At 51.3% G+C, this 24,905-nt stretch overlaps 11 protein-coding genes across 11 annotated transcripts; 6 read left to right on the plus strand and 5 right to left on the minus strand.

Annotated features, from left to right (window-relative positions):
• Positions 1 to 315: 315 nt before the first annotated feature.
• On the plus strand, positions 316 to 3,361 carry AUEXF2481DRAFT_72044 (uncharacterized protein). Its single transcript, XM_013493722.1, has 3 exons — positions 316 to 1,426; positions 1,473 to 1,741; positions 1,794 to 3,361. Exons 1-3 carry the CDS (start codon positions 664 to 666, stop codon positions 3,045 to 3,047), a joined length of 2,286 nt encoding a protein of 761 aa, XP_013349176.1. The 5' UTR covers positions 316 to 663; the 3' UTR covers positions 3,048 to 3,361.
• Positions 3,159 to 3,739, minus strand: AUEXF2481DRAFT_150968 (uncharacterized protein). Its single transcript, XM_013493724.1, has 2 exons — positions 3,486 to 3,739; positions 3,159 to 3,355 (listed from the first exon to the last, which is right to left on the minus strand). Exons 1-2 carry the CDS (start codon positions 3,646 to 3,648, stop codon positions 3,270 to 3,272), a joined length of 249 nt encoding a protein of 82 aa, XP_013349178.1. The 5' UTR covers positions 3,649 to 3,739; the 3' UTR covers positions 3,159 to 3,269.
• A 92-nt stretch (positions 3,740 to 3,831) lies between these two features.
• On the minus strand, positions 3,832 to 7,441 carry AUEXF2481DRAFT_575 (uncharacterized protein; the record flags this gene model as incomplete). Its single annotated transcript, XM_013493624.1, has 4 exons — positions 3,832 to 6,707; positions 6,777 to 6,824; positions 6,893 to 6,972; positions 7,026 to 7,441. The coding sequence occupies 4 exons, from the start codon at positions 7,439 to 7,441 to the stop codon at positions 3,832 to 3,834; spliced, it is 3,420 nt and encodes a 1,139-aa protein (XP_013349078.1).
• A 689-nt stretch (positions 7,442 to 8,130) lies between these two features.
• Positions 8,131 to 8,571, plus strand: AUEXF2481DRAFT_576 (uncharacterized protein; the record flags this gene model as incomplete). Its single annotated transcript, XM_013493625.1, has 4 exons — positions 8,131 to 8,178; positions 8,236 to 8,332; positions 8,403 to 8,497; positions 8,551 to 8,571. 4 exons carry the CDS (start codon positions 8,131 to 8,133, stop codon positions 8,569 to 8,571), a joined length of 261 nt encoding a protein of 86 aa, XP_013349079.1.
• A 384-nt stretch (positions 8,572 to 8,955) lies between these two features.
• Positions 8,956 to 9,478, plus strand: AUEXF2481DRAFT_150974 (uncharacterized protein). The gene has a single exon (XM_013493725.1). It carries the CDS (start codon positions 9,139 to 9,141, stop codon positions 9,415 to 9,417), a length of 279 nt encoding a protein of 92 aa, XP_013349179.1. The 5' UTR covers positions 8,956 to 9,138; the 3' UTR covers positions 9,418 to 9,478.
• Positions 9,479 to 9,539: 61 nt separating this feature from the next.
• AUEXF2481DRAFT_577 (uncharacterized protein) lies at positions 9,540 to 11,094 on the minus strand (the record flags this gene model as incomplete). Its single annotated transcript, XM_013493627.1, has 2 exons — positions 9,540 to 10,769; positions 10,828 to 11,094. The coding sequence occupies 2 exons, from the start codon at positions 11,092 to 11,094 to the stop codon at positions 9,540 to 9,542; spliced, it is 1,497 nt and encodes a 498-aa protein (XP_013349081.1).
• Positions 11,095 to 12,011: 917 nt separating this feature from the next.
• Positions 12,012 to 12,947, plus strand: AUEXF2481DRAFT_151162 (uncharacterized protein). Its single transcript, XM_013493727.1, has one exon. The coding sequence runs from the start codon at positions 12,125 to 12,127 to the stop codon at positions 12,809 to 12,811; it is 687 nt and encodes a 228-aa protein (XP_013349181.1). The 5' UTR covers positions 12,012 to 12,124; the 3' UTR covers positions 12,812 to 12,947.
• AUEXF2481DRAFT_61301 (uncharacterized protein) lies at positions 12,927 to 14,609 on the minus strand (the record flags this gene model as incomplete). Its single annotated transcript, XM_013493729.1, has 3 exons — positions 12,927 to 14,015; positions 14,074 to 14,334; positions 14,388 to 14,609. 3 exons carry the CDS (start codon positions 14,607 to 14,609, stop codon positions 12,927 to 12,929), a joined length of 1,572 nt encoding a protein of 523 aa, XP_013349183.1.
• A 509-nt stretch (positions 14,610 to 15,118) lies between these two features.
• Positions 15,119 to 16,509, plus strand: AUEXF2481DRAFT_72047 (uncharacterized protein; the record flags this gene model as incomplete). The annotated part of the gene is made up of 3 exons (XM_013493731.1): positions 15,119 to 15,653; positions 15,716 to 15,876; positions 15,941 to 16,509. The coding sequence occupies exons 1-3, from the start codon at positions 15,181 to 15,183 to the stop codon at positions 16,507 to 16,509; spliced, it is 1,203 nt and encodes a 400-aa protein (XP_013349185.1). The 5' UTR covers positions 15,119 to 15,180.
• Positions 16,510 to 17,077: 568 nt separating this feature from the next.
• On the plus strand, positions 17,078 to 18,947 carry AUEXF2481DRAFT_93687 (uncharacterized protein). The gene is made up of 3 exons (XM_013493732.1): positions 17,078 to 17,371; positions 17,434 to 18,591; positions 18,650 to 18,947. The coding sequence occupies exons 1-3, from the start codon at positions 17,095 to 17,097 to the stop codon at positions 18,757 to 18,759; spliced, it is 1,545 nt and encodes a 514-aa protein (XP_013349186.1). The 5' UTR covers positions 17,078 to 17,094; the 3' UTR covers positions 18,760 to 18,947.
• Positions 18,948 to 21,353: 2,406 nt separating this feature from the next.
• On the minus strand, positions 21,354 to 24,854 carry AUEXF2481DRAFT_582 (uncharacterized protein; the record flags this gene model as incomplete). The annotated part of the gene is made up of 1 exon (XM_013493633.1): positions 21,354 to 24,854. One exon carries the CDS (start codon positions 24,852 to 24,854, stop codon positions 21,354 to 21,356), a length of 3,501 nt encoding a protein of 1,166 aa, XP_013349087.1.
• Positions 24,855 to 24,905: the final 51 nt, after the last annotated feature.

Genomic DNA, 24,905 nt, shown 5'->3' on the forward strand with positions numbered 1-24,905 from the left:
ATACAGGCGGAACAGCAAGAGCTCATGACCACGGGGAGATTGTGGACTTTTGGTAAAATTTGGCGGTGTGAGGTATTCACTCTGCTTGAAGCAGAAGCGATTTCTCTCTTGTGCATATCTAGATCATTGAACATCCTTTGTAACAGCAAATCAAGCAGGCAGTGCCTTTATTTGATGGACAGTGCCTATTGTGTGTGTAAGATGTGACAGCTTTTGAAATGACGGAATGATGGTGACTGGAAGTGCGAGCCAGTGGTCAGCTTCCCCAGAAAAACGACCCCGCCGGCTCCTGCCTCATTCGGCCCAAAAAGTTCCCCTTGTTGGAATCTCACCAGCATATGCAAAGCCCGCATACAGCTTGTTGAGGTTCCGGGCCTGTTGAAGTACTCGTTCTAGAAGGTGCTTTCCCCTGGTCCGTCACCGCGCGACTTCCCCTCAAGAAAGCACATTGCAGTGAGGTTGCATCTCTCCCGCGACGAATGCCTGCAAGTCACGTAGCTCAACTCTGGATACTCCTCTAGACTCGCCAAGTAATACGGCGTAAGCAGAAGCTACTGCTATCACCCGGCGGGGAAGACCAAGCTCTATATCTGGACTCTCGTCCCACCAGGACCTGACAGCGTAAAGTCAGTCGAGTCGATCACCACACACGGTCCAAAGACCATGGCGCCGCCATCTCGCAAGACAAAGTCCAGCTTCTGGCCCAACTTCATCTACGATGCCTGGTTGTGGACCTTCTCGGTCCTTGTCGACCTCTTCTTCCGTGAGGTGCACCCTCGCAGTTCATGGAAGGTTCCTCGTAATGGTCCCGTCATCATTGTCGCCGCACCGCACGCCAATCAATTCGTCGACCCCCTGATCCTGATGCGTGTCCTGCGTATGGACGCATACCGTCGCGTGTGCTGGCTCATCGCCGAGAAATCAATGAAGAGGAGGTTTATTGGCTGGGGGGCGAAGATGGTCGGCTCTGTGCCTGTTGGCCGTGCGTTGGACTCGAAGAAGCCGGCCAAGGGGAGAATATACCTGCCTGATCCTGAGAGTGACCCGACACTGGTCAGAGGCCTTGACACGGACTTTGAGAACAAGGACATCTACATGGTCGGAGGACTGCTTGCGTTGCCGAGCTTCGACAACAAGTTTGCGAACACGGAGATCAAGGAGATCCTGAGCCCGACAGAGATTCGTCTGAAGAAGCCCTTCAGCGGTAATGTCGCCCTGCGTCAGTTGACTGGTCAGGAAATCAAGGATACAAAGGCCGACGCAAAGTTAACAAAAGGCTTCGAGGGCACAAAGTTCGAGGTCGCTCCTCACGTCGACCAGGGCGAAGTCTACTCTTCAGTATTCAAGAAGCTGCACGAGGGCGGCTGTATCGGTATCTTCCCTGAGGGAGGCAGTCACGACAGGACCGAATTGCTGCCACTGAAAGGTATGTACCACTTCGACCACCATAGAGCTTGACTAATTGCTTCCAGCCGGTGTTGCTATCATGGCTCTTGGTGCGCTCGCAGAAGACCCCAACTGTGGTGTCAAGATCGTGCCCTGTGGCATGAACTACTTTCACGCCCACAAGTTTCGTTCAAGAGCCGTCGTTGAATTCGGCACGCCCGTCGAGATTCCAAACGAACTGGTTGAAATGTATAAGAATGGACAAAAGCGTGAAGCTGTCGGCCAAGTCTTGGAAACGGTCTATCAAGCTCTCGTCTCAGTCACGGTTACTAGTCCTGACTACGACACTCTGATGGTATGCTCCTGTCTGATCGGGGTCGAAGCAACTGCTTACTGACATCGCACAGCTCATCCAAGCTGTTAGACGCTTGTATAACCCAAAGGGCAAGAAGCTCCCCCTCCCCATGATTGTCGAGCTCAACAGACGCCTTGTCAAAGGTTACACAACCTACAAGGATGATCCTCGTATTGTCAACTTGAAGAAGTCCATTTTGGCCTACAACAAGGAATTGATGATGCTCAACATCCGTGACCATCAAGTCAGCTACGCCAAATTCTCCATCATCAAGGTCATTCTCACACTGTTCTACCGACTTGGCAAACTACTGGTTTTAGCCGTTGCAGTCCTCCCAGGTCTTGTACTGTTCGCTCCTGTTTTCATCACCGGAAAGGTCTACTCGATCAAGAAGTCTCGCGAGGCCCTAGCAGCATCGACAGTCAAGATCCAAGGACGCGATGTCATGGCTACTTGGAAGTTGCTTGTTTCCTTGGTCGTCGCTCCTTTGTTATACAATATCTACAACATCATCCTGGCTATCTGGACGCACTATAACCGCATCGGGGGCCGCGTACCGAACTGGGTCCCGCTCTGGGCAGTCTTTGCTTTCGGATACATTCTCTTCCCTGCCATTACCTTTGCCGCTCTCAGATTCGGTGAAGTTGGTATGGACATTGCAAAGTCACTACGACCTCTCATACTCTCGCTGGGCCCGTGGTCAGGCAACACATTGGTCAAGCTGAGAGCCAAACGTGCCTCGCTGGCCGAACAAGTAACAGAAGTCATCAACGAGCTTGGACCAGAGCTCTACCCAGACTTTGACCACAACCGCATCATCTCCGACCCCAGCCACCCACTCTCGCCCTCATACTCTTCACCCGAGACACCTCGATCCCGTCGCAGCTCTGAATACGACCGCATGTCCATGACCTCTCCCGATCTCACTTCCTTCTTCTCCCGTACCGGCGCCAGCCTCGACCCCAACAGCGCACAATCCAGCTCCCATCTCCCTCGCAACGAATCCTTTGGAAACATTGGCGGCTTTGGCTTTTTCTCCTCGCGACCACATACGCCTAATCGCTCGAGAAGTCGCAATCGCAGTCGTACGAGTAGTGATGGTGGCTTTGGTATGACGGCGATGAAACCAATGACTACGATTGATAGTAAAGGTGGGTACGAGGAAGTCACGGGAAAGATCAGGGATGCTATGAAGGTGAGGGGTAGGAGGAGAGGCACTGAGGATGCTAGTGCTGTTGTCGACGGATGGGATATGGGTGATGATGAAGAAACCGTGGATGAAACTGAGGACAAGAAGGTTGTCTGAGGACACCATACCTCACTCCGTTTTTTCTTTCGCATCGGATTGCTTGTCTTTTCAATGTCGTTTTGCAATTTTCCACAAAGATACCAGGCCGTTTGTCTTGCGGCACTTTAGTACATGTAGACCAGCTCTCTCCCCCATCAGCAAGATACAAAATCTCTACAATACCAACCAACTTAAACCCTCAAAAAACCATAAACCACGACTAAAAAAGGGGGCCTCAATTCACACTATTGACACAATATCCACGAGACGTTGCACAGTTTCTTTTTTTCCCCTCCCCTCTTTAGCAAACATTATCGGATAAGTACCTGTTTACTTATTAATCACTGGCTGGGATTTCTGTAAGGTTAAAAAAAAAAAAAGGATCTGTTTTTTTTCCCCTTGACCCAAATTGTGGGTCATTAATTTAGGTGAGGGTAGATGGTATAAATAACACACCTGAAAGAACTATTTTCCTTTTTTTGAGTATCGTGTGGAGAGAAGAATAACGGGGGTTGGAGAAGAAGCTTAGAAACTTGAAGCTATATAGAGCAAAAAAGTCAAAAAGAGGTATAAAAGTACAGCTAGGAAAAAAAAAAACAAGACGTATGCTTTTCCCCATGGTATCGTGTTTTTGGCGTCCGTAAACTCCCAAAGAAAAGGAAAAGAAAAAAAAAACCGCCGTGTTTGGGGGAGAAAAAGGCAAGAAACGCAAAAACAAGCAAAAGTGACTTGCTGTGGCCGAGACGTCGATCTCTCTCTCTCACTCCATAGCTGCCAGTGAATCGCGCACGGTGGACCAAAACTAAGCGTCCACCATTTCATCATCACTGTCCCCATCGGCATCAGCATCTTCGTCCTCCTCGTCTCCCTCCACCTGCTCTTCCTCTTCCTCCTCCATCTCCCTCGGTCTCGCATCAACAGTACCCCTCCCATCATACCCATTCCCAACTCCCATTTCCATCTCCACGTCTTCCTCCCCCTCGGCATCCTCATCCTCCTCCTCATCATCCTCAACAGCATGTTCAGGAACCTCCACCCTGCCCAAAAACTTCGGCCTTGTAAACACTGCCCCGTTGTTCTCATCCACGAGATCCTCAATAGCGCGTTCATGTTCCGAAGATATCTGTCGTTGTATCTCGTCTTCTTCTTGGGTTGATGGCGCTACTTGCATTTCATCCAACTTGCTGCGGGCGCGACGTGCTGCATTGGTAGGGCGACCGCGAGGCGTGGTTGTGGGCAAGGGAGTGGCTTCCTCGAGGCTGGTTGCGCGTCGCATGGCGGAAGGGGTGGGTTTGCTGCGGGTGCGGCTGCCCATTGGACGGCCGGGTCTGCGGCGGGTGGAGTAGCCGGGGATGGGTGGGAAGATTTCGAAGCGGGAGGCGGGGATGTTGTCGTCGGTGTAGGTGGAGCCACGGCGGACGGATGAGGAGTCGGAAGTGGAGGGTTGGGAGGTTGGAACTTCTTGGGTTGTGCCGTTTGTCGGCTCGGGCTGGGGTTGTGATTGAGATTTGCGAGGGGAGCGGCGGGGAGATCCTTTGGTGAACGATGGTTGGGGTGTTAGTGTTGACGAAGGGGCTTTTCGACTAGCCTTGGGAGAGACATTATCGCCGTTTATGGTCTCAGGATCAGGAGTCGAAGTGCCGTTAACTTGAGCCTGTTGCACGCCTTCTTCGGGCTGCACCGCCTGGAGATCCTCAGGCTCGTCGCGGCGGGCTTTGGTCTGAATAGGACCATTGGCTTCCTCGCCAACTTGGAAGTAGCTTGTGGGTTTTCCCATCATGTAAGGAGCCCAGTGCAGCTTGTCGGGATCAATCCTGATGTGACGTTTCTTGTCATGCTTTTCCAGATACTCTGCCATATAAGACCAATCACAACGCAAAGCGTACTTGTGTGAGCTGGTATCCTTGACGATGGCGCGAAGAGCTTCTAGGGACGAAATGACATCGTCGATAGTCATACCAGTCGCACGGGCTATGCTGGAGAAAGTAATGTCGTAGGAGCCTCGAGGCGCTTCCTTGTAGCCAAGAAGTAGTCTGCACATGACACCACGCCAGTATGAACGGTAAGAAACAAGACCCAGGTCGGATAGCGGCTTCTCGGGCGAGCCGGTTCTACCCTCTCTCCGAGTCAAAAGATAGGAAAATTCGATGAGGGTACGACCAAAGCCGTGGCGCTGATGAACCGGGAAGACCAGGATACAAGAAACATTGTTGCCTGGCGAGTCAGTAGAGTTGGCACCCGAATTGGCTTGAGCATCCTCAATTCTCGGCTCGGGGCCAATGTTAATTGAAGCGCGAGGATCAGCAGGCGCCGACCAATCTCTCTTCTCCTTGGAAAAGTATCCGACAAAGTGGCAACCAAACTCGTCATTCTCTGTCATGACATAGAAGAGGAAGGGCTCAACATCATAGTACAGAGTCTTGGAACCGAGAAATAGCTTGGCGAGAAGACAGAGGTTTTGGCAGTAGAGAGGACTACGGCGACCGTCGACCTCGAAGAAGGATATACTCTTCTTGTTGCCGTCGGCATCAATGATGTCGTCGCGGTAGATTTCGTCGCCAGGGGGATGTTTGTGTGGGCACTTGAGCTTGTGTCTGAAGGCCACGTAGGAGGAGCTCATATACTTGAGACAGAACTCGCAAATACACAAGATGGGATTGCGGTTGTACTCCTCGGGATAGGGCGCTGCGTGCAATGTCTCAATTTCCCAGCCGCCAAAGTGGATATACTTAATCTTAGTAGGTAATCCGGATGTCTTCGATCTGGATGGCATTTCGACTGGTCTGGCTTCCTGTTCGGCTTTTCTAGCTTCATCAGCTTGACGTCGTGATTCATCAAATAGATCACGATCATTTTGCTGAGGAAATGTTTTTGTTGTGTCAGCTTCTGCGTCGGTAAGGATACCGCCAAAGGGTTTTCCCTGTACTGTATCCACTTCGCGGTCAGGAAAGGGGTAGTAAGGATTGTCGTAAAGTGTTGTGGCGACGGCAGGGTAGTGTGAGGAAGTGGTGACCTCCTCTACCTCTTGGACCTCCTTATGCGCGCCGCTCTTTCTCTTTCGATTACCCATCAATGCTCGACGCGCTCTGTCACGTTCGCGCCTACGTGCTTTCCGTTGTGCGTTGACCTGAATGCCTTCCAACTTGGCTGCGCTGATGGGAATGGCGACAACAAGACTTTTGTGGTTTTCGTCGGATACTTCGATGGAGATGATACGCGCGTTTGTGCTTGACTGCGGTTGTTTTCGAAGTCGAGTTGCGCGTGTGGTTGTAGACTTTTCACTTTCTGCCGAGCCACTACTTCGTGTCGTCGCCTGCTCCTTCACTTGATCCCGCGGCGTTACGTTGATAGTAGTTCGACTTTCTGATGCCGTCGACCGTCTTCTTTTCCGTGACGTTGCTCTCGGTGTTGGTTCGTCGGTCTCGGCAGACGAGTTCTTGCGTTTCCTAAGAGAGCGCGAGCCATCCATCGGGTCGTCGTCGAGTATCAAATTGTTAAAGACTGAATGTGAGTTTGGTTTGATGCCACCTCTAGCGGCAGGCAAGAGATCACGAGCTAATTTTGGTACAGAAGATCGACGTTGAGAGCCATCGTTGATGGTCATCCTGTCGACCCCCTGCTGAAGGTGAAACCCATTCTCTACGCAGTCTTGACAAAACCAGGTGTGTGAATTCTTTTCTATAATTGTTGATCCATGTTAGCAAAGGAGTATAATGCATAGTGGAGAAGTCACAAAAGTCAACGTACCTTGATCGGAGCTAAGCGAATTAGCGTTTCTGGCGCACTGCTTGTGAGCTGCAGGCATCAAGTCAGCGTTCCAGGACCCTGACAAAGCTTGACGTTTGACATGATATAAAACTTACAATGATCCCCACAATGACCACATTCGAGATATTCTTCGTACTCGTCGCTCGGGTCGTTTTCTTCGTCCTGGCCACAATACCTGCCAAGCCGAAATCAGCAATCCGTCAAAATGGTTTCATTAATGCGACATACACGCATGTAGAATCTGTGACAACATCTTGGTCTTGCTCTTGAGCAGTGTCGCTTTCTTTATCCCAGGGAGCTTGTGTCGCAGCAGATTCTTCTGACGAGTCGGAATCGTTGTCGCCGTCCGAAGCAGAATCGTCATCCTCACTGGTCTCCGCGTCGCGACTTTTTCTGGCTCTTGATGTCCTAGTCCTTGTGGGAGCTCTTTTGACAGCGCCAACAATCTCGCTCTCGTCATCATCGGGGTCGGCTTCAGCGTCGGCATCTACGTCGTCGTCGTCGTCGTCGTCATCGTCGTCATCGTCGTCTTCTTCGTCTTCATCCTGGTCTTCGGGGACATCATTTTGAAGGCTAGGCGACTGGGTTTCGGGCATGTCGAGATCATCTTCCTCGCCCTCTGCATCTACGCTACTACTGCGCATGATGCTGTGTGGCTATGAGGAATCGCAACTTGTTGCAGGGGGTGTGTGGATCGGTCTTCGCGCAAGACGAGTCGAAGTGTCCTAGAGCCAGGCACGTCTAGACTATGCTTGTAGAGTGCATCGAGAGCGCACGAGATGGTATGCTGTTGAAGCCTTGGCGTTCTAGCAGACAGGAGCCGGCGCAAGTCGAACGGGCAGGCTTCAGGTGGCGCGGCAAGCTGATACGGTTGATAGACAGATGAAGGATATCCGACTGGGCAAAGAACACGTAAAGACGCGGTATTGATAGAAGGTGACGGTGACGTGGAGTTTGTGGTGGAGCTTGGACGGTGAGGCTGAGGTCGATGCGGCGGCGAGGTAGACGGCAGGAGCGATGGCTGGTAGACACAAAGAGCGACTTCTTCGGCAGATGCGTGTAGAGCGACAACAGATTCAGCGAGTATAGTGAGGTAGAGGAGAGTGTCGAATTGATGTGAGATTACTGGGCTTCCATTCACCCCCAGCCTTCTTGTTGTTAGCAGCAGCTTGTGGAGAAGTCGCAAGCTCGACGGCCCAATTGCCGCTTTTGCGCTTATTCTGCGGCCAAACCCCCCATCATCCAGCGCCAAGCCATAGCTGGTCATCAATCGCGGGTGCTGTATCGACGACGAGGGTGCGAACGGGCAAAATACGCAAACACAACTACCACGATGGGTGTCCCCTTTGAAGCTCTATTGCCTTATGGCATCTGTCTTGCCGTACGCGATTGTCCGAGTCTCACTACCCACCCTCATCACTAACAAGATCACGTCCAGTTCTTCGGCATCACCGGCGCCGGTCTCTCCAAGATCAGAAACATCCAGAACGGAGGCAAGCGCGCCAGACACTCCGTCGACCAATGGGACAGACAGAGTGCGCATATTCCTCTCTCTTCGCGACCACCAACACTCCAGAAATGCTGACCCGACTCTCTCACCCGTAGTGATGGACCGCGACCGTCGTCTCACAGGCTGGCTCAGAGGCCAAGTCGACCGCCCAATCGCCCCCGCTGGCTTCGAATACAGCAATGGATGGAGAGTATGTGTCAAGCCATCTCCTACGAGACAACTGGACGCTAACACACGTCCCAGGTCGAGAAGAACTTGCACTAGACGCTACAATTCCACCAGCAATACCCCCCCCCCCCCCCCCNNCGTCTTCGTCTTCTGTACACTTTCTCCGCGGCGCTCAGTTATACTACACTTTCCGAATACCAATTTTGTTCACTCTACCTATGCTTGGAGACTTCATCACAGTACGACGTATTATAGGAAAAGAGACGGCCACATATACATACAGAAACGGGCTATGACATTGTCCAGACAAGTTCAATATATTTGAAGTCTACAAAGCTAAGTTTGCCTCGACGAACCGGCGAGTCTTGGTTAAAGCCATCAATGAATCGGCCAAGTCCCAGTAAGTCACACATGCTACAAGAAAGCAGGAGTTAGGTACAGTTCGACCTCACACCATGCATCCTCAGCTCTCTCCCCAAGTTCTATTCTTTCGACACATCCATATTTGCGCCCTTGCAATGTTTTAGGAACCTGGTTATTACTGCAAACACACGGTAGTGTCGACTCTGCTAGGGGGACCCTGTCTCTCCATACCCACACCAGTACCAGTCGTCCCAGCTTGCCGGCCAGATCCCCCATGTGTCCTTCTTGATCTGTGTTAAAATGCCTTGGGCCTTCGGTAGTCAAAATTTCAAGTGGGTGTCTGCGTGCCTCCTAAGCAGTCAATCTTTGGACTCTTGCATTGAGATGCGCTCTGAGATGCGCTCTAAGATCTGGGGACTCCTTAGTCTGAACCTTTCTACCGGACACGAAGACGATGTCTTTGGTAGGGAAAAATCACTAGGCGCTGACAAGCGATCACAAGCGATCACAATACGCTCAAAGAAGTTGGAACATAGATTATCTGCATTTTTCTATTCGTTCCAAGAAAAAAGAATATAGAACTAAAGCTAAACAGGAAACGCCGATTGATACACGTAGGTACTCACGTTAAAGACAAAAAGGAAAAGAGGTCAGTCGCAACTAAATATTTACACAAGTCGTTTCTGCAAGGAAAAAAGAATCTACTGGCCGGGAGAGACGAGCAGACCATCCTTGTGAGAGTTGTGGTGCCAGCCACCGGCGAGCGCCTCACCACCCTGTGCCTTTGCGTGGTCTGCAATACGTGCCTCCAGCTCGGGGCGGAAGTGACGGATCAGACCCTGGATAGGCCAGGCAAAGGCCTCACCCAGAGCGCAAATGGTGTGACCCTCGACCTGCTTGGTGAGCTCTTGCATCATGTCAATCTCACGAGCGCGGGCTTGACCCTTCTCGAAACGGTGCATGATTTGCTCGGTCCACTTGGAACCCTCACGGCAAGGGGTGCATTGACCGCAAGACTCGTGGTGGTAGAACTTGGAAAGACGGGAGATGGCGCGGACGATATCAGTGCTTTGGTCCATGACGATAACGGCGGCGGTACCGAGACCGGACTGCGAGTCCTTGAGGGCGTCGAAATCCATGAGCTGGTCGTCGCAAACCTTCTTGGGGAGAATAGGAGTGGAGGAACCACCGGGGATGACGGCCTTGAGGTTGTCCCAGCCACCGATGACACCACCGCAGTGCTTATCAATCAGCTCGCGGAGAGGGATGGACATCTCCTCCTCGACGGTGCAAGGGTTGTTGACGTGACCAGAGATGCAGAAGAGCTTGGTACCAGCGTTACGCTCGCGACCGAAGGAGTTGAACCAGCTGCCACCACGACGGATGATGGTGGGAGCAACGGCAATAGTCTCGACGTTGGCGACGGTCGAAGGGCAACCGAAGAGACCGACGGCGGCAGGGAATGGGGGCTTCAGGCGAGGCTTTCCGGGCTTGCCCTCGAGGGACTCGATAAGGGAGGTCTCCTCACCGCAGACGTAGGCACCCATACCACGGTGGATGTAGATGTCGAAGTCGTAGCCGGAGCCACAGGCGTTCTTTCCGATAAGACCAGCTTGGTAGGCCTCCTGAATGGCACGCTGGAGGACGGTGGCCTCGTGGTAGAACTCGCCACGGATGTAAATGTAGGCGGCGGTGCAGTTCATGGCGCGACCGGCAACCAGACATCCCTCGAGCAGCTTGTGGGGGTCCTTGCGCATAATCTCACGGTCCTTGCAGGTTCCGGGCTCACCCTCATCGGCGTTGACGACCAGGTAGCGGGGCTTGGTGTCCTTGTCCCAGTCCTTGAAGTTCATGAAGGACCACTTCATACCAGAGGGGAAACCAGCTCCACCACGGCCACGGAGACCAGAGGCCTTGATCTCGGAGATGATCTGTACCAATCATGTCAGCGAGCATTCCGATTGACCATGTACGCGTGGCAATGCTTACCCAGTCATGGCCCTTGTTGATAATCTCCTTGGTCTTGTGCCAGTCGCCGTACTTCATGGCGCTCTTGAGGTCGGCTCCATGGTGGCCGTAGAGGTTCTGGAAGATACGATCCTGGTCCTGGAGTCCACGCTTGTGCTGGACTGGGGGAGCGTCCTGGACGGTAGCGAGGCCACGGGCGGACGTGGTGAGTCTCGAGGTGGTGGCGTTGGCCGACGGCACGACACGGTGCGATGCCGCCGATGTGATTGCTGATGTGGCGCGCGACATGTTGTTGATGTGTGTAGAGATTGAATTCACAGTCGCCGACCGTGAAGACAAGACGGGTTTCTGGGAGGCGTAGGTGAAGGGTGCACGATGCTCGTGGCCAAGTCCATGACATCCAAGACTTGACCGGCGTGAGAATTTGAGCCAATCAGACGCCGCCATTTGACCTGGCTGACTTTGGCCAATCACACCAGGAACTTTACTCCGTCCTTTCTTGCTTCTTTATCATCTTGTCTATCACCAAACTCTCTCTCTGTTTTCCACTCCTGTCTGCCAGACATTGTTACGGCTACTTTCGCTTTTTCGTCATGCGGATCTGCGAGCAGACTGTAACGAGTGCACAAGCTTTCACAATCTGAACCGGATCCAATTAAAGGCGCGCCTTCCTTATTTGTCTGAATTCACCGCGCATGTTCACGATCCACGCCCAATGGAACTCTATCACATATCATCGTCTGAGATGCGCAGTCCTAGATGCTTACTCGTACAGTTTCTCCCGGCTCTATGCTTGAGTCTACAAGCTTGTCATCTCGCGAACCGGACCAATGATCCAAACCGATCTACCAGACCGCCGACATGACATGGCTGCAAAACTGTATAAGTGTTCGCCAAGTATACTCCGGAAAGTCTAAGGCATAACAATAATCCTACAATAAGAACTCCATACCTATCCGGGAAAAAGCTACACGTAGGTTCAACCGCTCTCGAATGGGACAACGCGTGACCCATAATAAGCGTGAACGATCGCCTCATACACCTACCAAGCCCGGCCTTGAAGGATTCTTTAAACACTTGGCTCTGCAACATCGTCGCACCGGCATGACTCTGAAGGAGTCAAGTCACCGGTTTGGTACTACATCACTACGATCGACCAACATTTCGTTCTTGTTACCGGGGCATGAATCGTCATGTCACATCATTGAGTTTTCATAGTGCCGTGTCGGGTGTCGACATAAATAGGTAACCATCTTCTCTCTTCTTTCGACTTGGCTTGTTCTCTCACCACAAAACATCGATATTCATCACAGCCACGATGTTCTCCACCTCACTCGCTGCCATCTTTGCGCTTATTTCTGTCCAGCAAGCTCTGGCACAATCCTGCTCCAACTACACGTCCACCAACCCTCACGGCGGTGGCATCTACACATCGACAAGTAGCCGTACCTACGTCATCAGCCAAGGTGTCGACTGCAATTCTACGCAAGGCTGCGTCGTCCCATGGGGCGGTTATCTGACCGAAGGTCGTACCGTAAACGTTTCCGATCAGTCCTCATGGGACTCGATTTTCAAGACCATCTCCTCAGTCGTCGACATTGACTTTGCGGAATCCAAAACCTATCAGATTGCCGCTAACGGCTCGACATCGACCATTCCCAATGGCACAGCAGGCTATGTCGGCTTCACGCCCTTCCTCCTTTGCACCACTGGAAGACTGTCTGGCTGCGGGAGTAGCAACCTAGAGGATGTAACTGTGATGGCGTGTACACCAAAGCTTTTGTCTAGCGGCATGCCGGATGGAACGATTGGTCAGGTCACTACCGATGCCCAGAGTGCTGCGGCACTGACTTGCAATCCGTCCAACACAACACAGGCGAGGAATGGAAACTATACTGGCGGTTGCTCATCTACGGAAGACCAAACTGGTGCTGCTAGTTCGGTGAGCGGTGCTTCTCTTCTACTCCTGTCCAGTGCTCTTCTTGTGACTTTCATGGGGCTCTAGAGTAGTTGCTGATCCTCCTATACGATAACATTGTATCAACATCTCATCATACATCACTCCTGCAAGACTCGATTGCTTCACTCTCCAGATGTCTCTCATATATACGTGCCCAGACTCACAGACCCAAAATTCTCTGCCCAGCAACACCATACCAACACAACCCCAATACTGCCCCCATCAAGACCGCCAAAGCCGGTGGAATCCTAAACCAAGCAGACCCCGAATACGTCACAGCAGCCACAACCACCCACCAAGGATCATTAGCCAGACTCTTACCTCTCCCAGCATCCGGAGTCAAATAACCAATTTCCCACAATCGATACACAGCTGTAAACACCAATCCCACAGCCGTAGCATTGATTCCTCTCAATACACTCGCCACCGCCGCTTTCGTCCTCAATTTCTGCCATATCCCTGCTACTCCTACACTTAGCGTCAAGCCTGGAACGAAGATGCCGAAGAAGCCTAACATGGCACCCACGAATCCAGTGACCCCTGCAGACTTAACCCCCAAAGCCCCCAGATAAACCGCAAAGTTGAAGTTCGGCCCTGGAAATGCTTGGATAATAGCCAACCCGATCAAAAAGTCTCTAGATGATACCCAGCCAGGTTGAACTGTGTACTCGCGTAAGAGAGGGATTACTACAGGGCCGCCGCCAAAGATTATGGTGCCGGCGAGGTACATGTTTGTGAAGAGGTTTAGAACGACGGGAGGAGGAGAGATGACGCCGCGGAGGGGTAGGAAGAGGGCGAAGGAAGCGAAGAAGATGATGATTATGGCGAGGCTGGGGTAGAGGGAGAAGGTGTAGGTGTGGTCTTGGTGGTCCGGCGTCTGTAAGGTGATTTCGTTGGCGGTTTCTGTGTTTGTGACCGAGGTTTTGGAGGGTGGATCTTGGGTGCTTGGTGTTGCAGTGCGTCTTTGAGAGGATTCTGAGGCTGTCATGTTTTGTAGTGGGATGCTTGACGTAGTCGTGTCTTCAAGGTTCTCCTCAGCAGCACGTTGGAGGTTGGTACGTTTCTGTCGTTGTTTGGCAAGAAGTTTGTTGATGGCTCGGCTGAGGTACAGATCCCAGATTACGGCTATCACACCACCGATACCTACTAGGGCAGGAAAATACCATAGAGCGGTATAGCAAAGTCCTGCACATGCACCAAAGATGACCAAGATGCGAGATAGTGGATCAGTGATGGCCTTTGTGCCCAGCTTTCGATGACTGTTAGTCAGTGAACTTCACCACATCATAGGAGGAGTCAAGAATTACCTGCACAGCTGCGAGAGCGATTATGCCGACAGTCGAGGCATTAAGACCAGAAAGCAAACCATACACAGGACCAGGAAGAACCTCTCCAATCTTGCCTACACCGATCGAAAGTAAGAACATACCCAGCGCTCCAGGAAGACTCCAGAGGAAAAAGGCAAAGATGGCACACACTAGACCAGCATGATACATGACGAGATTGAACAACATCTTTGTACTCGCCGGTCCAGGCAATGCTTGTGAAACAGCAAAGACTTCATGATACTGATAGATGTCAGTCGTCCCGATCTCAACAATTTGAATCAATCAGAACTCACAGTCTGGTCGCTGACCCAAGCAGCATAGCCGCCCTTGCTTTCAACAAACCGCTGATGCAGAATTTGGAAATGTACGGGCGGGCCTCCAAAAGAAGTGAAGCCTAGATCCCATGTCCTCATAAAAACATCTGCAAGACGGAACAGCAAATGTTGCGTGTTTGGCTTGCAAGCATTGGTCTCATCTCGTTGATGTTCGTAGACGGAATGGAAGCTGAAAGGCATATAATCAGGCCTCAGGTAACCGATTGCTTTATGGATGGAAGAGTGCATGTTTGCATCCAATTGTCACCGAGAACTGGATTGACGCATAGTGAAGAAAAGACCATAAGTCGCATCTGAGAAGATGTCGTTTGTTCTTGGCCGAAGCACATCTCGGCCTCGAGGTTGAGTTAAGGAAGGGGGCGTTGCTTGGGCCAATCATTCGTGATGGAGATGATGGAATTGGTAGAGAACGTCTGCAAGAATCTATCCAACAGCATAACGGTACAGCGTTGTCTCATCTGGTCGTGTTGGAGACATGCAAGATAGGCAGATTCTGTCTTCTGTATATAGTGATCGAAAGTTCCTCGACTCGTGTGAAATATTAGACGAGCCAGGATCAGCTCCTGTAGGCTCGAATCAATGTTGGTCCAAAGGCATGACCGCATACTCGATATTGAGACTCCACAGTGGGGCAGATTTAACCCCGCATCTAAGACCATATCAACCTTGAGTCTCCCCAGCTCTTCACCACAAGCTGCAACACGTTCCATCGCAATGCAATTGAGTTGCGTTACTCTGGTCAAGACAAAAAATGCCGGCACCAAAGAATCCTCCCTTCAGAGCAGAGCAGCTAGGTTCGCTCAAGCGTCCCGACAACCTTCTGGCTGCCCGCCGTGACGTACACGAGCACAGAGCAACCGAAGACTCATTGCCTGCCATCGAGGATCAAGCTATCAAGGATATCGTCAAGATACAACAAGACTGTGGGATCCACGCTCTGAGTGATGGAGAATATCGCCGTCACATGTTCTGGGGAACATTCTTCCCGTCTCTCAAAGGCTTCACCGAGATCCAAGGCCCGGATGCAGACATCTTCAGACCATATGTTCCTGATATTGCTGCTTTTCTCGAGGTAGACCATGTACCTGGTGAGACCGTTATCTGTGATGGAAAGATCGAACACACTGGAAGGAGCAGTTACATCGAGCAATTTGAGTACATGAAGAGCATTGTGTCCAAAGAGCAGTGGGGTCACATCAAGCTCACACTCGCTGCTCCTAACTGGTGAGCAGTTCGTATTCCGCACATCTACAGTTCAGTTTTGCTGATGAGATGATGCGAACCAGGTATCACTTGAGATACAAGACTGGACAGGCTTACCCCAAGGAAGTCTATGCCAATGATCAGGAGTACTTTGCCGACATTGCAAAGGCATACCAGACCGAACTTCAAATTCTCTACGACGCAGGATTGAGAAACGCTCAAGTCGACGACCCAAACCTCGCCTGTACGTATCAATGAGCCATTTGCATATAATACAGGACATATGGCTGACTGCTCGATCTCGTCAGACTTCTGCTCCGAGGCCATGCTCGAGGGCTGGAAGAAGGACAAGTCAAACACTCAGACTGCCGATGAACTCTTCGATAGCTACATCTCCTTCTACAACGACTGCTTCAAGCGTCCCGCAGACATGCATCTCGGAATTCATCTCTGCCGTGGTAACTTTGTAAATTCGCGCCACTTCAGCGAAGGAGGATACGACCGTATCGCAACAAAGCTGTTCCAAAATCTGAACGTCAGCACCTACTACCTCGAATACGACACCCCTCGCGCTGGAGGTTTCGGGCCATTGAAGCAGCTGCCTAAGGACAAATTCGTCGTCCTGGGCGTTGTCACCAGCAAATTCCCTAAACTCGAGAATAAGAAGGAGATGGTAGATAGAGTTTACAAGGCTGCTGATTTTGTGGCAGAGGGAAGCGGAGAGAGTAGAGAGCAGGCATTGCAGAGGATTGGTGTCAGCCCGCAATGTGGATTTGCTAGCCACAGTGAGGGTAATTTGTTGACTTATGATGACATGATTGAGAAGTTGAAGTTGGTTAGAGCGATTGCTGATGAGGTTTGGCCGGGTGAGCCTTAGAATACCATTGGTCTGTCAGTATTTGGTACATATCGCGCTTGGAATCTCGAAATCAAAGTTTTGCGAAGAGATGTGATTGCAAAGGGAACAGTCAAAGTCGTGTTGCGAACATAGCACGTGTCGCAACTGCGACCGGTTGAGCTTGGACCCTCGTGTTGTTCTCGTGGTAGGAGCATGGTCATCACGTCCTGTCTTTAACCTACGAGTAGCTTTCTATTCTGCCTTTGCGATCACTCAAACCGCTCAACTCAACGGCCCTTTTCACTGAAGCATGTCGGAGCCTCCACACGGGATCAGGCTCGACTGCCTTGCAAGCGGTTGATGAGCATCAGTCTTGGCGCACGGCTCGTCCTTAACCAATCAACATGCTCCTCTACCCCTCGTGCAAGAGTATCACTTCGACCCTCGGAGGCGAAATCGCATTCAATCTGCTGCTTCATGCATAATGACTGACTTCGTCACGGAAACATGAGAAGTCCGCGGGTAACGCATCGCCCCCGGGACATGGGCTCCATTGTATAAGTAGCAATGCGAGTACCCGAAGGTAAGTCAGTGGGTGATCTGCTGTGACATTACCTCCACATCATGCTGTTACTTTCACGTCTTGCTGCTCTGGCTGCTATCAGTAGCCTTGCTACCGCTGCTCCGACAAGTACCAGTGGCTCTTCCGCGGTCAATACCACGACTTGTGGTGGTCAAACATATGTCTATCAAGAATTGGCTGGATACGGCTATGTTGCTGGCAACGCGAGAGATAAGTTTGGTGATACCCTCGGAGGCTTAGGTTCTTCGATCGTCGTTGATCAGAGTACTTGGAAGAAGTGTAATCAATCCTACACTGGCACCTTGTGGGCATTACCTGGTAAATATTCATCTATTGAGACAGGTCTTGCAATGACCATCTTGCTAATCTGAGATAAACAGACAGAGGATGGAACACCCAAGGAACCCTTAACTTCCAGAACCGCGTCCACAAGTTTGCGATCACATTGTCTCCGAACTCCACCGCGACAGTTGATTCACCGTCAGGTCCGAATCTGGACCTCCAGTACCTGGATACCGTGCTGTTTACTGATCCCAACGGTACTCCCGTGACTGGTCTGGACCCAGATGCTCAAGGCCCATACCTTCAATTCCCAGGCTTCCCGGATCTACCAGCCACTACCTACACAGGTGATGGATTTGGTGGCAATGGCACAGGAGGCCATCATGTGTCCGTGGACTCTGAAGGCTTGACCCTGAATCCTGATGGCTCGTTTTGGGTTTCTGACGAGTATGGTCCATATGTCTACAAGTTCTCGGCTGAAGGCAAGATGCTCAGTGCAATCAGACCACCGAATGCAGTGATCCCTCTTCGCAATGGAACAGAGAGTTTCAGCGCTGACTCTGCTCCGGTATACAACCCTGACTTTGAAGTAACACCCGAGGATCCTACCTCAGGACGAGCCAACAACCAAGGCTTAGAAGGTCTTACCGCATCTCCTGATGGCAAACATCTCTACGCACTACTCCAGAGCGCTTTGGACCAAGAAGGAGGCTTGAAGAAGAAGAACCGCAGATATACACGCTTACTTCAGTATTCTCTGGCCTCAAACTCATCCACACCAGTATATGAAGCCGAATACGTTGTTCCGCTCCCTCTCTATGGAGATGACAACTCCGTGGCTGGACAATCAGAGATTCACTTCCTCTCGTCCACCCAATTCTTCATCTTGGCCAGAGACTCCAACGCCGGCCACGGACAAGACAACAGCCAAAGTATATACCGCCACATCGACGTCTTTGACATTTCGTCAGCTACGAACATCAAGTCCAGCACCAATGATGCCTTCAACGCATCCATCGCCTCCACAAAAGGAGTGCTGAATAAGAAGATCACGCCAGCTACATACTGCTCCTTCTTGGATTTTAACGTCAACTCTCAGTTGAACAGATTTGGTGTGCATAATGGAGGTGCCCAAGACTCTGGATTGCTGAATGAGAAGTGGGAGTCCATCGCTACTGCTCCTGTTAACCCTGGCTCTGGCGATGGCGAGTACTTTGTATTTTCGCTGAGCGATAATGATTTCATTACGCAAGATGGTAATTGTCACTCTTTCTTCGGAGATTAGTAATAGATGCTAACATGGAATGAATATAGGATACATGAACTTTGGCAACTACAAATACTCAGATGCCTCGGATTACAATCTCGACAACCAGGCTCTGGTCTTCAAAGTCCAATTGCCAGAAGGCGTGACACCACGATGAAGCAAGACAGCTAGAACATAGTGACAAGTCCAACTCGAATCGCAGGCCATATCAAAAATTAGCCTTAGAAGCTAGATCTGTATGATTCGTCCTCAGCACGCAAAGAGATAAATAAAGTTCAATGCTCTACGCCAGTTTGATGCCCGTGAGTATCGGAAGTTCGTGAACTGGCGAGCTATCATCCGCAGATACTATGTGACGGATGTGACACTAAGCGGCTGTCTTCTTGTTCTTACCTTTCGAGCCGCCTATGCTGAGCGGCATGCACAGGAAGCGCCGTCTCAAAGTGGCACATCTCTACCAAGCCACCGAAATCACAGCTTCGAAGCGCCTGACAAGAAGTGATCAGGTCAATGACTCCACTTGCTTTTTGGTGATAATTAGGAACGCAGTCTCTTTTTCCGATACTAGGGACAAAATATCGATAACGAGCCATCACAGCGGAGGTGAGATTCATTGACCTGGACATCGCCTTTCGCTTCGTCTTCTAGCCTCGGTAAAGGATTGACAAATCATACTCGTCCGTATGATCACCTCAGAGTGGTTCTAAGGAATCGGCTTTGAGTATCTGGTGCTCAAGAATGCTCTAGGGACCGAAGTCGATGCTTTTATATCCTTCCAGAGCGTGACAGGCTACCTGGAAACATTGTCAAGAGAGGCTTGGCAAATGTCACCGATCGTGTCATACTGACTGCAGTATAAGCAGGAATCCGAGACACATTTGGTTGGACGAAATAGAAGAACGATATTCTGCTGCTTCCCAACTTTGACAAAGGATGATGATCGGGCATGGCTTGTATCCCCATTGCTATAGGTAGTTTTGCTTACACGCGTGTTCATTTCCGACTTTGTATGTCCTTCCAAGTGCAAAAGACAGTATCAACCACGCTCAGATCCAAGTCCTGTCCATCTTCCGTGCAAAGAATCACTAAAGCGAGGTCTCCCGACCAACATAATGTCGCCGACTTCATCTATCTTGTGTAGGTTTCGAGAGTATCAGGTGGCTAATCTATAGCCATTTCACAAATCACCGGATGAACTATCGGTATTTTTAAAAGTGACTGGCTATCAATATGATGCAAGATTGTAGCTTGGGTGTAACAGATAGATGTCAAAGGCATATCGAAAATCAATCCATTAACACTGGAATGCATCTGATAAAAAAAAAAAACACAGCCCCAGCTCAGACTCACTGACTTCTCTCACAAACCAACAGAGGAAGAGTGGAACGAACATCATGGCCCGGTTTCTCCTCAAGTCTCCAGATATCCAGGAAGGTAGACTTCAACAAGGAAGAGCGAGTCATCAGGTCTCCAACCCTTTTTCTTATCACCTACGTCCCCCCCACTTGCTCGTCTTCGAAACTAGCAAGCATACCTTCAAGTTTACTGACATGAAGAAATCAGCCAGGACCTAGATACACGGACTTGTCTTCTTCCTCTCTCTCGGTCGCTCCCCCTCTCTTCACTTTTTAATGCCGACAAGAAGTCTAGCCACAAACACATTCTGATACCGGCAATGTCGTCTAGATGTGTCAGACATGATAGCTGGTTGTGGAAGCAGTATCAAAGGAGCGGAGAATACTTGACTTTTATATGCTGTTCAACAAGTGCTCTTCCAAGAACTGCAAGTAGACAACATCTTAGTTACCACAACTATCATTGATTCGCGCTGTTCAAGAGCAAAAAAGTAAAAGCTTCACACAAAAGTTGATTGAAAGCAGATTGTCACGAAAAGAGAATCAAACTACCTCTAGGCAATTATATACTACAATATATCCCTTCCAGTCCTGATTCAAACATTGTATAGATCTGATATCACTCAACAAACCTCAGGCTATATGATATAAAAGTAGGCGACCATAGTTTTACTCTCTTCTTTCTCTCTCGAACAGCCAAAACCCCCCCAGCCATGGCTGACAGACTGGTACTGTAAGCGCGGCATTGTTCTCTGCGCCCTATCGTGTTCAGAAAGAAAGGCTTCAAGAGAGATAAAATTGGGAGAGTCATCAAGTCACCAAGTCACTCTCCACATTATCACTTCTGCTCCAAGGCGCAAAACACTAGAGCTCTCTAGACCTTAGGAGCTAATGTAGTCAGAAGAGTTTCGAGCGTCACTGACCTGTGTTGCTTCTTCTTCTCTCGCTCTTTCCACGTCTTCTGGCTGATCCGAAAGTTCAGCAGTGGTCACAATAGCATCTGTATCGGTTCCCCACACTAGCTAGGGCCGCTGTCTCAAGATAGACTATTAGATAATCAGACGCTTCCCTTTTATACTCTTCGTACTTTACACAAAGCGAAAAGTAGATTCGATAGGATAGTGGAAAGATGGTGATGGGAAATAGACTCAGATTATGCAAAAAGGCTTTGATGATGCTGTAATGCTAGTGCTGCTGTTATGTCATGCTGCATGATATGATGCGACAATGTGTGATGTGCTGCTATGCTCGAGATATGCCTCGCTCTTTGCCAATGGTACTCCAGCTCAGAGGGAAGAGGAAAAGAACCCCAAAAAACCCCCCAAAAAAACCAAAAAAAAACGCCCAATACCCAAGACTCTTACTGATAAAGAAATGCCAAGAGATGCCTTTTTTTCTAATGCATGATACTCTGCCTCCACCTGTCAATCAAATCTCTCTGCTTCACCATATTGGGGTCGTGCATCCCGCCTGCTGCTTGCATCTGAGCCATGTGAGCATAAGCCTGTTGCTGTTGCTGCAAAGGCATCATCTGCTGCTGTTGCATAGGCATCTGCATCTGTGCATAGCCTGGCATAGGATACGCCATCACATTTCCGAATTGCGCCGTTGGTTGCATGAATGGAGGGGGAGCATAGCCATAGCCAGGCATACCCCCGGCAGCCATGTGGGCGGGGTACATGATGGGTGCTTGTTGTGGTTGCAGGGTGTTGGGGTCGAAGTATTGAGGTACTGCGCCGGTGGACTTTGAAGATAGGAGGGGTGGGGCGAGTTGGGGTGCTAGGTGGGGTGGCATGCCGCTGGTAAGACGGTTGTAGGAGGTCGAGCGTGCGGCGTTGCGTTCACGGAGCTTTCGTCTCGCTTCTTCTTCTGCGCGTGCGGCGTCGGCGAGGAGGGAGCCAGCTGCGGGAGCATTGTGTGTGCGGGGCAGGGTTTCGAGAGCGACAGGATGAGCGGCGAGGAGGTTGGCGAGAGAGGACGAGGAGCGGAGGAGAGGAGGGCGGACTGTGCGGACGGATGGTGGGTCAGAGGTGTCTCCTCGTTTGGCCTCTGCTTCACGCTCACGTTGAAGACGTGCTCGTCGCTGTCCGAGTGTTTCGTCTTCGGGCTCATGTGTCTTGGCTTTCGCACCTGTGATGCCGCCGAAAGTGCTGAGGATGTCTTCGGAAAAGGCAGTAGACTTGCGTTTGTCAAAGTCTGCAACATCGCCCAGTGCAGTATTGAGCATTTTTTCTTGCTTCAGACGTCGCAGACGCTGTCCGAGTGGCTCATTAGAATTCTCGTCCTCTTCATTCGAGTCTTCTCCTGGCAGTGGAACTGCTTCCGGCGGTGGCATCGCAGCTTCCCGGCGTTGTCTTTCCATTTCTTGGCGGATTTGGCGTGCTTCTGCGGCAGGTACGCCCTTGAGACGGAAGCGACGACTGCTCAATGGCTCGTTGTCTTCGAACTCACGCTTCTCCATCAATCCCAACGGTCGGTCCCAGTCAGATTCGTCTTGCTTGCCTCTGTTGATCAGGCCGCCTTTCGTAGGGTACAAAACACCCAGAGGGACGTCTTCATCTTCTTCATCCATATCAGGGCCTGGGTCTTCCCAAGCGAGTTTGGCGCGTCCATGCTTTTGCTTCTTGTTTTTCTCTACCTGTTTGACGGCGTCCATCTGAAGTAGCGTACTCTGCATGCCATTGGGGAAGGCGTCCGCAGCGGCCCGATTACGAGACTTTTGATGAGCTTTGCGGGTTTGCAACTCAGCCAGCAAAGTGGTCGGCTGGGCAAAGAAGGGCATCTTCATGTCCTGCTCATCGTTGTAGATGCTCTGTTTGTCGGCCTCTACATCTCCATCCTCGTGCGTGTATTCTGGCTGTGGAGACCGTTCTGCTGGCTCCTCGATGTCGAGGTTGCCAAAGTGCACGCTAGCAGGTCGCGACTTGGCAAACTCAGTAGCGGTGTCTCCGCCATCATTCATGTCCAGATCAGTCATCAGACTCATCTTGCTGTTTCTCTTTTTCAATTTCTTGCCATCCGACTTGCCAAAGTCAGTGAGTACAGTCATCATGCTGTTGCGCTTAGACATGAGGGGCTTATCAACGGTGCCAGCGCTCAGCGATCTGTCGTGTCCTGATCTGTCTGCATTGTCATCCGAAGCCAGATCCAGCTTGGAGAGTGTGGCGCTACGACGATTGGCAGGACGTTCTTGAGCATAGTAATCCTGACTGACGGTGCCAGCAAAAGGATGATCAGTGAACACGTTGACAGGGGCGTTGACAGATGCAGCAAGGATGCTGTCGAGGGTAGCCACAGCTGAGGCAGATTGAATTTTGACTTCGGTAGGTGGCCTTTGGCCATCGTTGTCGAAGAAGACAGATGCTCTCAGTTGAGGAGGCAGATTGGCAGTGCTCATTCGACTGGCCTGAAGGTCCATCATGCTTCGGCGGTGTTGGTTGATTTGAGGAGAAGAATTATTTGACTGTGCAGCACCCTCTTCAGCATCTTGATCGCCAAGATCGAGAGAAGGTAGCCAGGGGGCACTCTGTCTCGAGGCAGCGGGCATAGCACTCAGGACCTGGGAACGACGTTGTGCTTGTTGGTTGGCTGCGGGCAGCTGAGACAGACGTTTGGGCAGATTCAACAAGCGAGGAACCGGGGCAGGGTAGTAGACCATTCCATCGTTAGGTGGCGGTTGTGCATAAGACATTGGGCGGGCATACGACATGGGACGAGGTTGACGAGGCGCTCGAGACACGCGTTGCTGCGGGTTATCCTGGCCTTCTTCTTGGATGGTGGGCGAGTAATGCACGCCGTCAAAGTCCTTGAAGAGAGATTTGGCATCACGGAAAGTGTCTCCTGTCTGTGGACGATCTGGAGGGTTCTGAACAAAGTCGTTGTACCCATCTTGGTCGGCGGCCTGTTGGTACAGATCGTGTGCTTCTTGTTGCCACTGTTCCTCCTGGCTAGCCTTGTGTTGATGGGTGTAGTGTCGAGGGATCTGACGGTCGTCTTGCGAGTAGTGACTTTGCTGATCGGCTTGGGAGTAGTGGCTTTGTTGGTCTGGCTGAGAGTAGCGGCTTTGCTGGTCTGGCTGAGAGTAGTGGCTTTGTTGGTCTGGCTGAGAGTAATGGCTCTGCTGGTCTGGCTGGGAGTAGTGACTCTGCTGGTCGCGAGAGTACAGACTCGGATCGTCGTAGTCTTGGTTGGCGTCATGGTCGGGGTCGCTGTGTCCTCTGCTTGCCTTTTCCCACTCTTGATGTTGGGGCTCAGGGGTCTTGTCTGCGTCGTGGTTGCGTCTGTCTTCCTCGTCAAGCATCTCCATGTCTTCGATGGTCGGGGCGAGCGAGTAGTGTGAGGGCTGGCGGCGGGGACTCGAGTACGAGGTGGGCGATGCGAGGGGAGAGTCGAGCGGACGGCCCTCCTGGACGGGTTCGGGCATGCCAGAGGGGCGGTGGAAACTGCTTACTCGTGAGACGGTGGGACTGGTGATGTAGCCTCCGGGCGAGTAGCCTCCCCAGCGAGCCTGCGTGTTGACGTCGACGATCGAGTTGGCGTAGCTGCTGGTCGAGTGGTTGCGGCTCCGCGTGCTGAGGACCTTGTCGATGCTCTTCTGCCGCCCTTCACGTGCAGCGCCGTGGGTGGAGGACGAGGCCGGCGACTCGGAGGCAATGCTGATGCTGCTCGACCGTAATGACGCCCGGTCCTGTTCCTGTTTCATCCTGCGAATCTCGTCGCCAATATCTGATCCCCCCTGACTCATTTCTTCTGCCGATTGCTCGAGGCGCTCGACATTCTTGATGTATGCTCCCTGCAGGCTTTCCAGGCCGGGAGACGGGTGTTGTAGCGATACTTGTTCCGCCGACGCCGTGCGCAACAGTGCATTTGCTGTTCCCCGTGGCGGTGCAGAATACATGGCGTCCCTGTACGAAGTAGATCTCGGCCCTATCCACGAAACTCATCTGCC

The sequence above is a fragment of the Aureobasidium subglaciale genome, assembly GCF_000721755.1.
Source record: "Aureobasidium subglaciale EXF-2481 unplaced genomic scaffold scaffold_0, whole genome shotgun sequence".
Classification (NCBI taxonomy): domain Eukaryota; kingdom Fungi; phylum Ascomycota; class Dothideomycetes; order Dothideales; family Saccotheciaceae; genus Aureobasidium; species Aureobasidium subglaciale.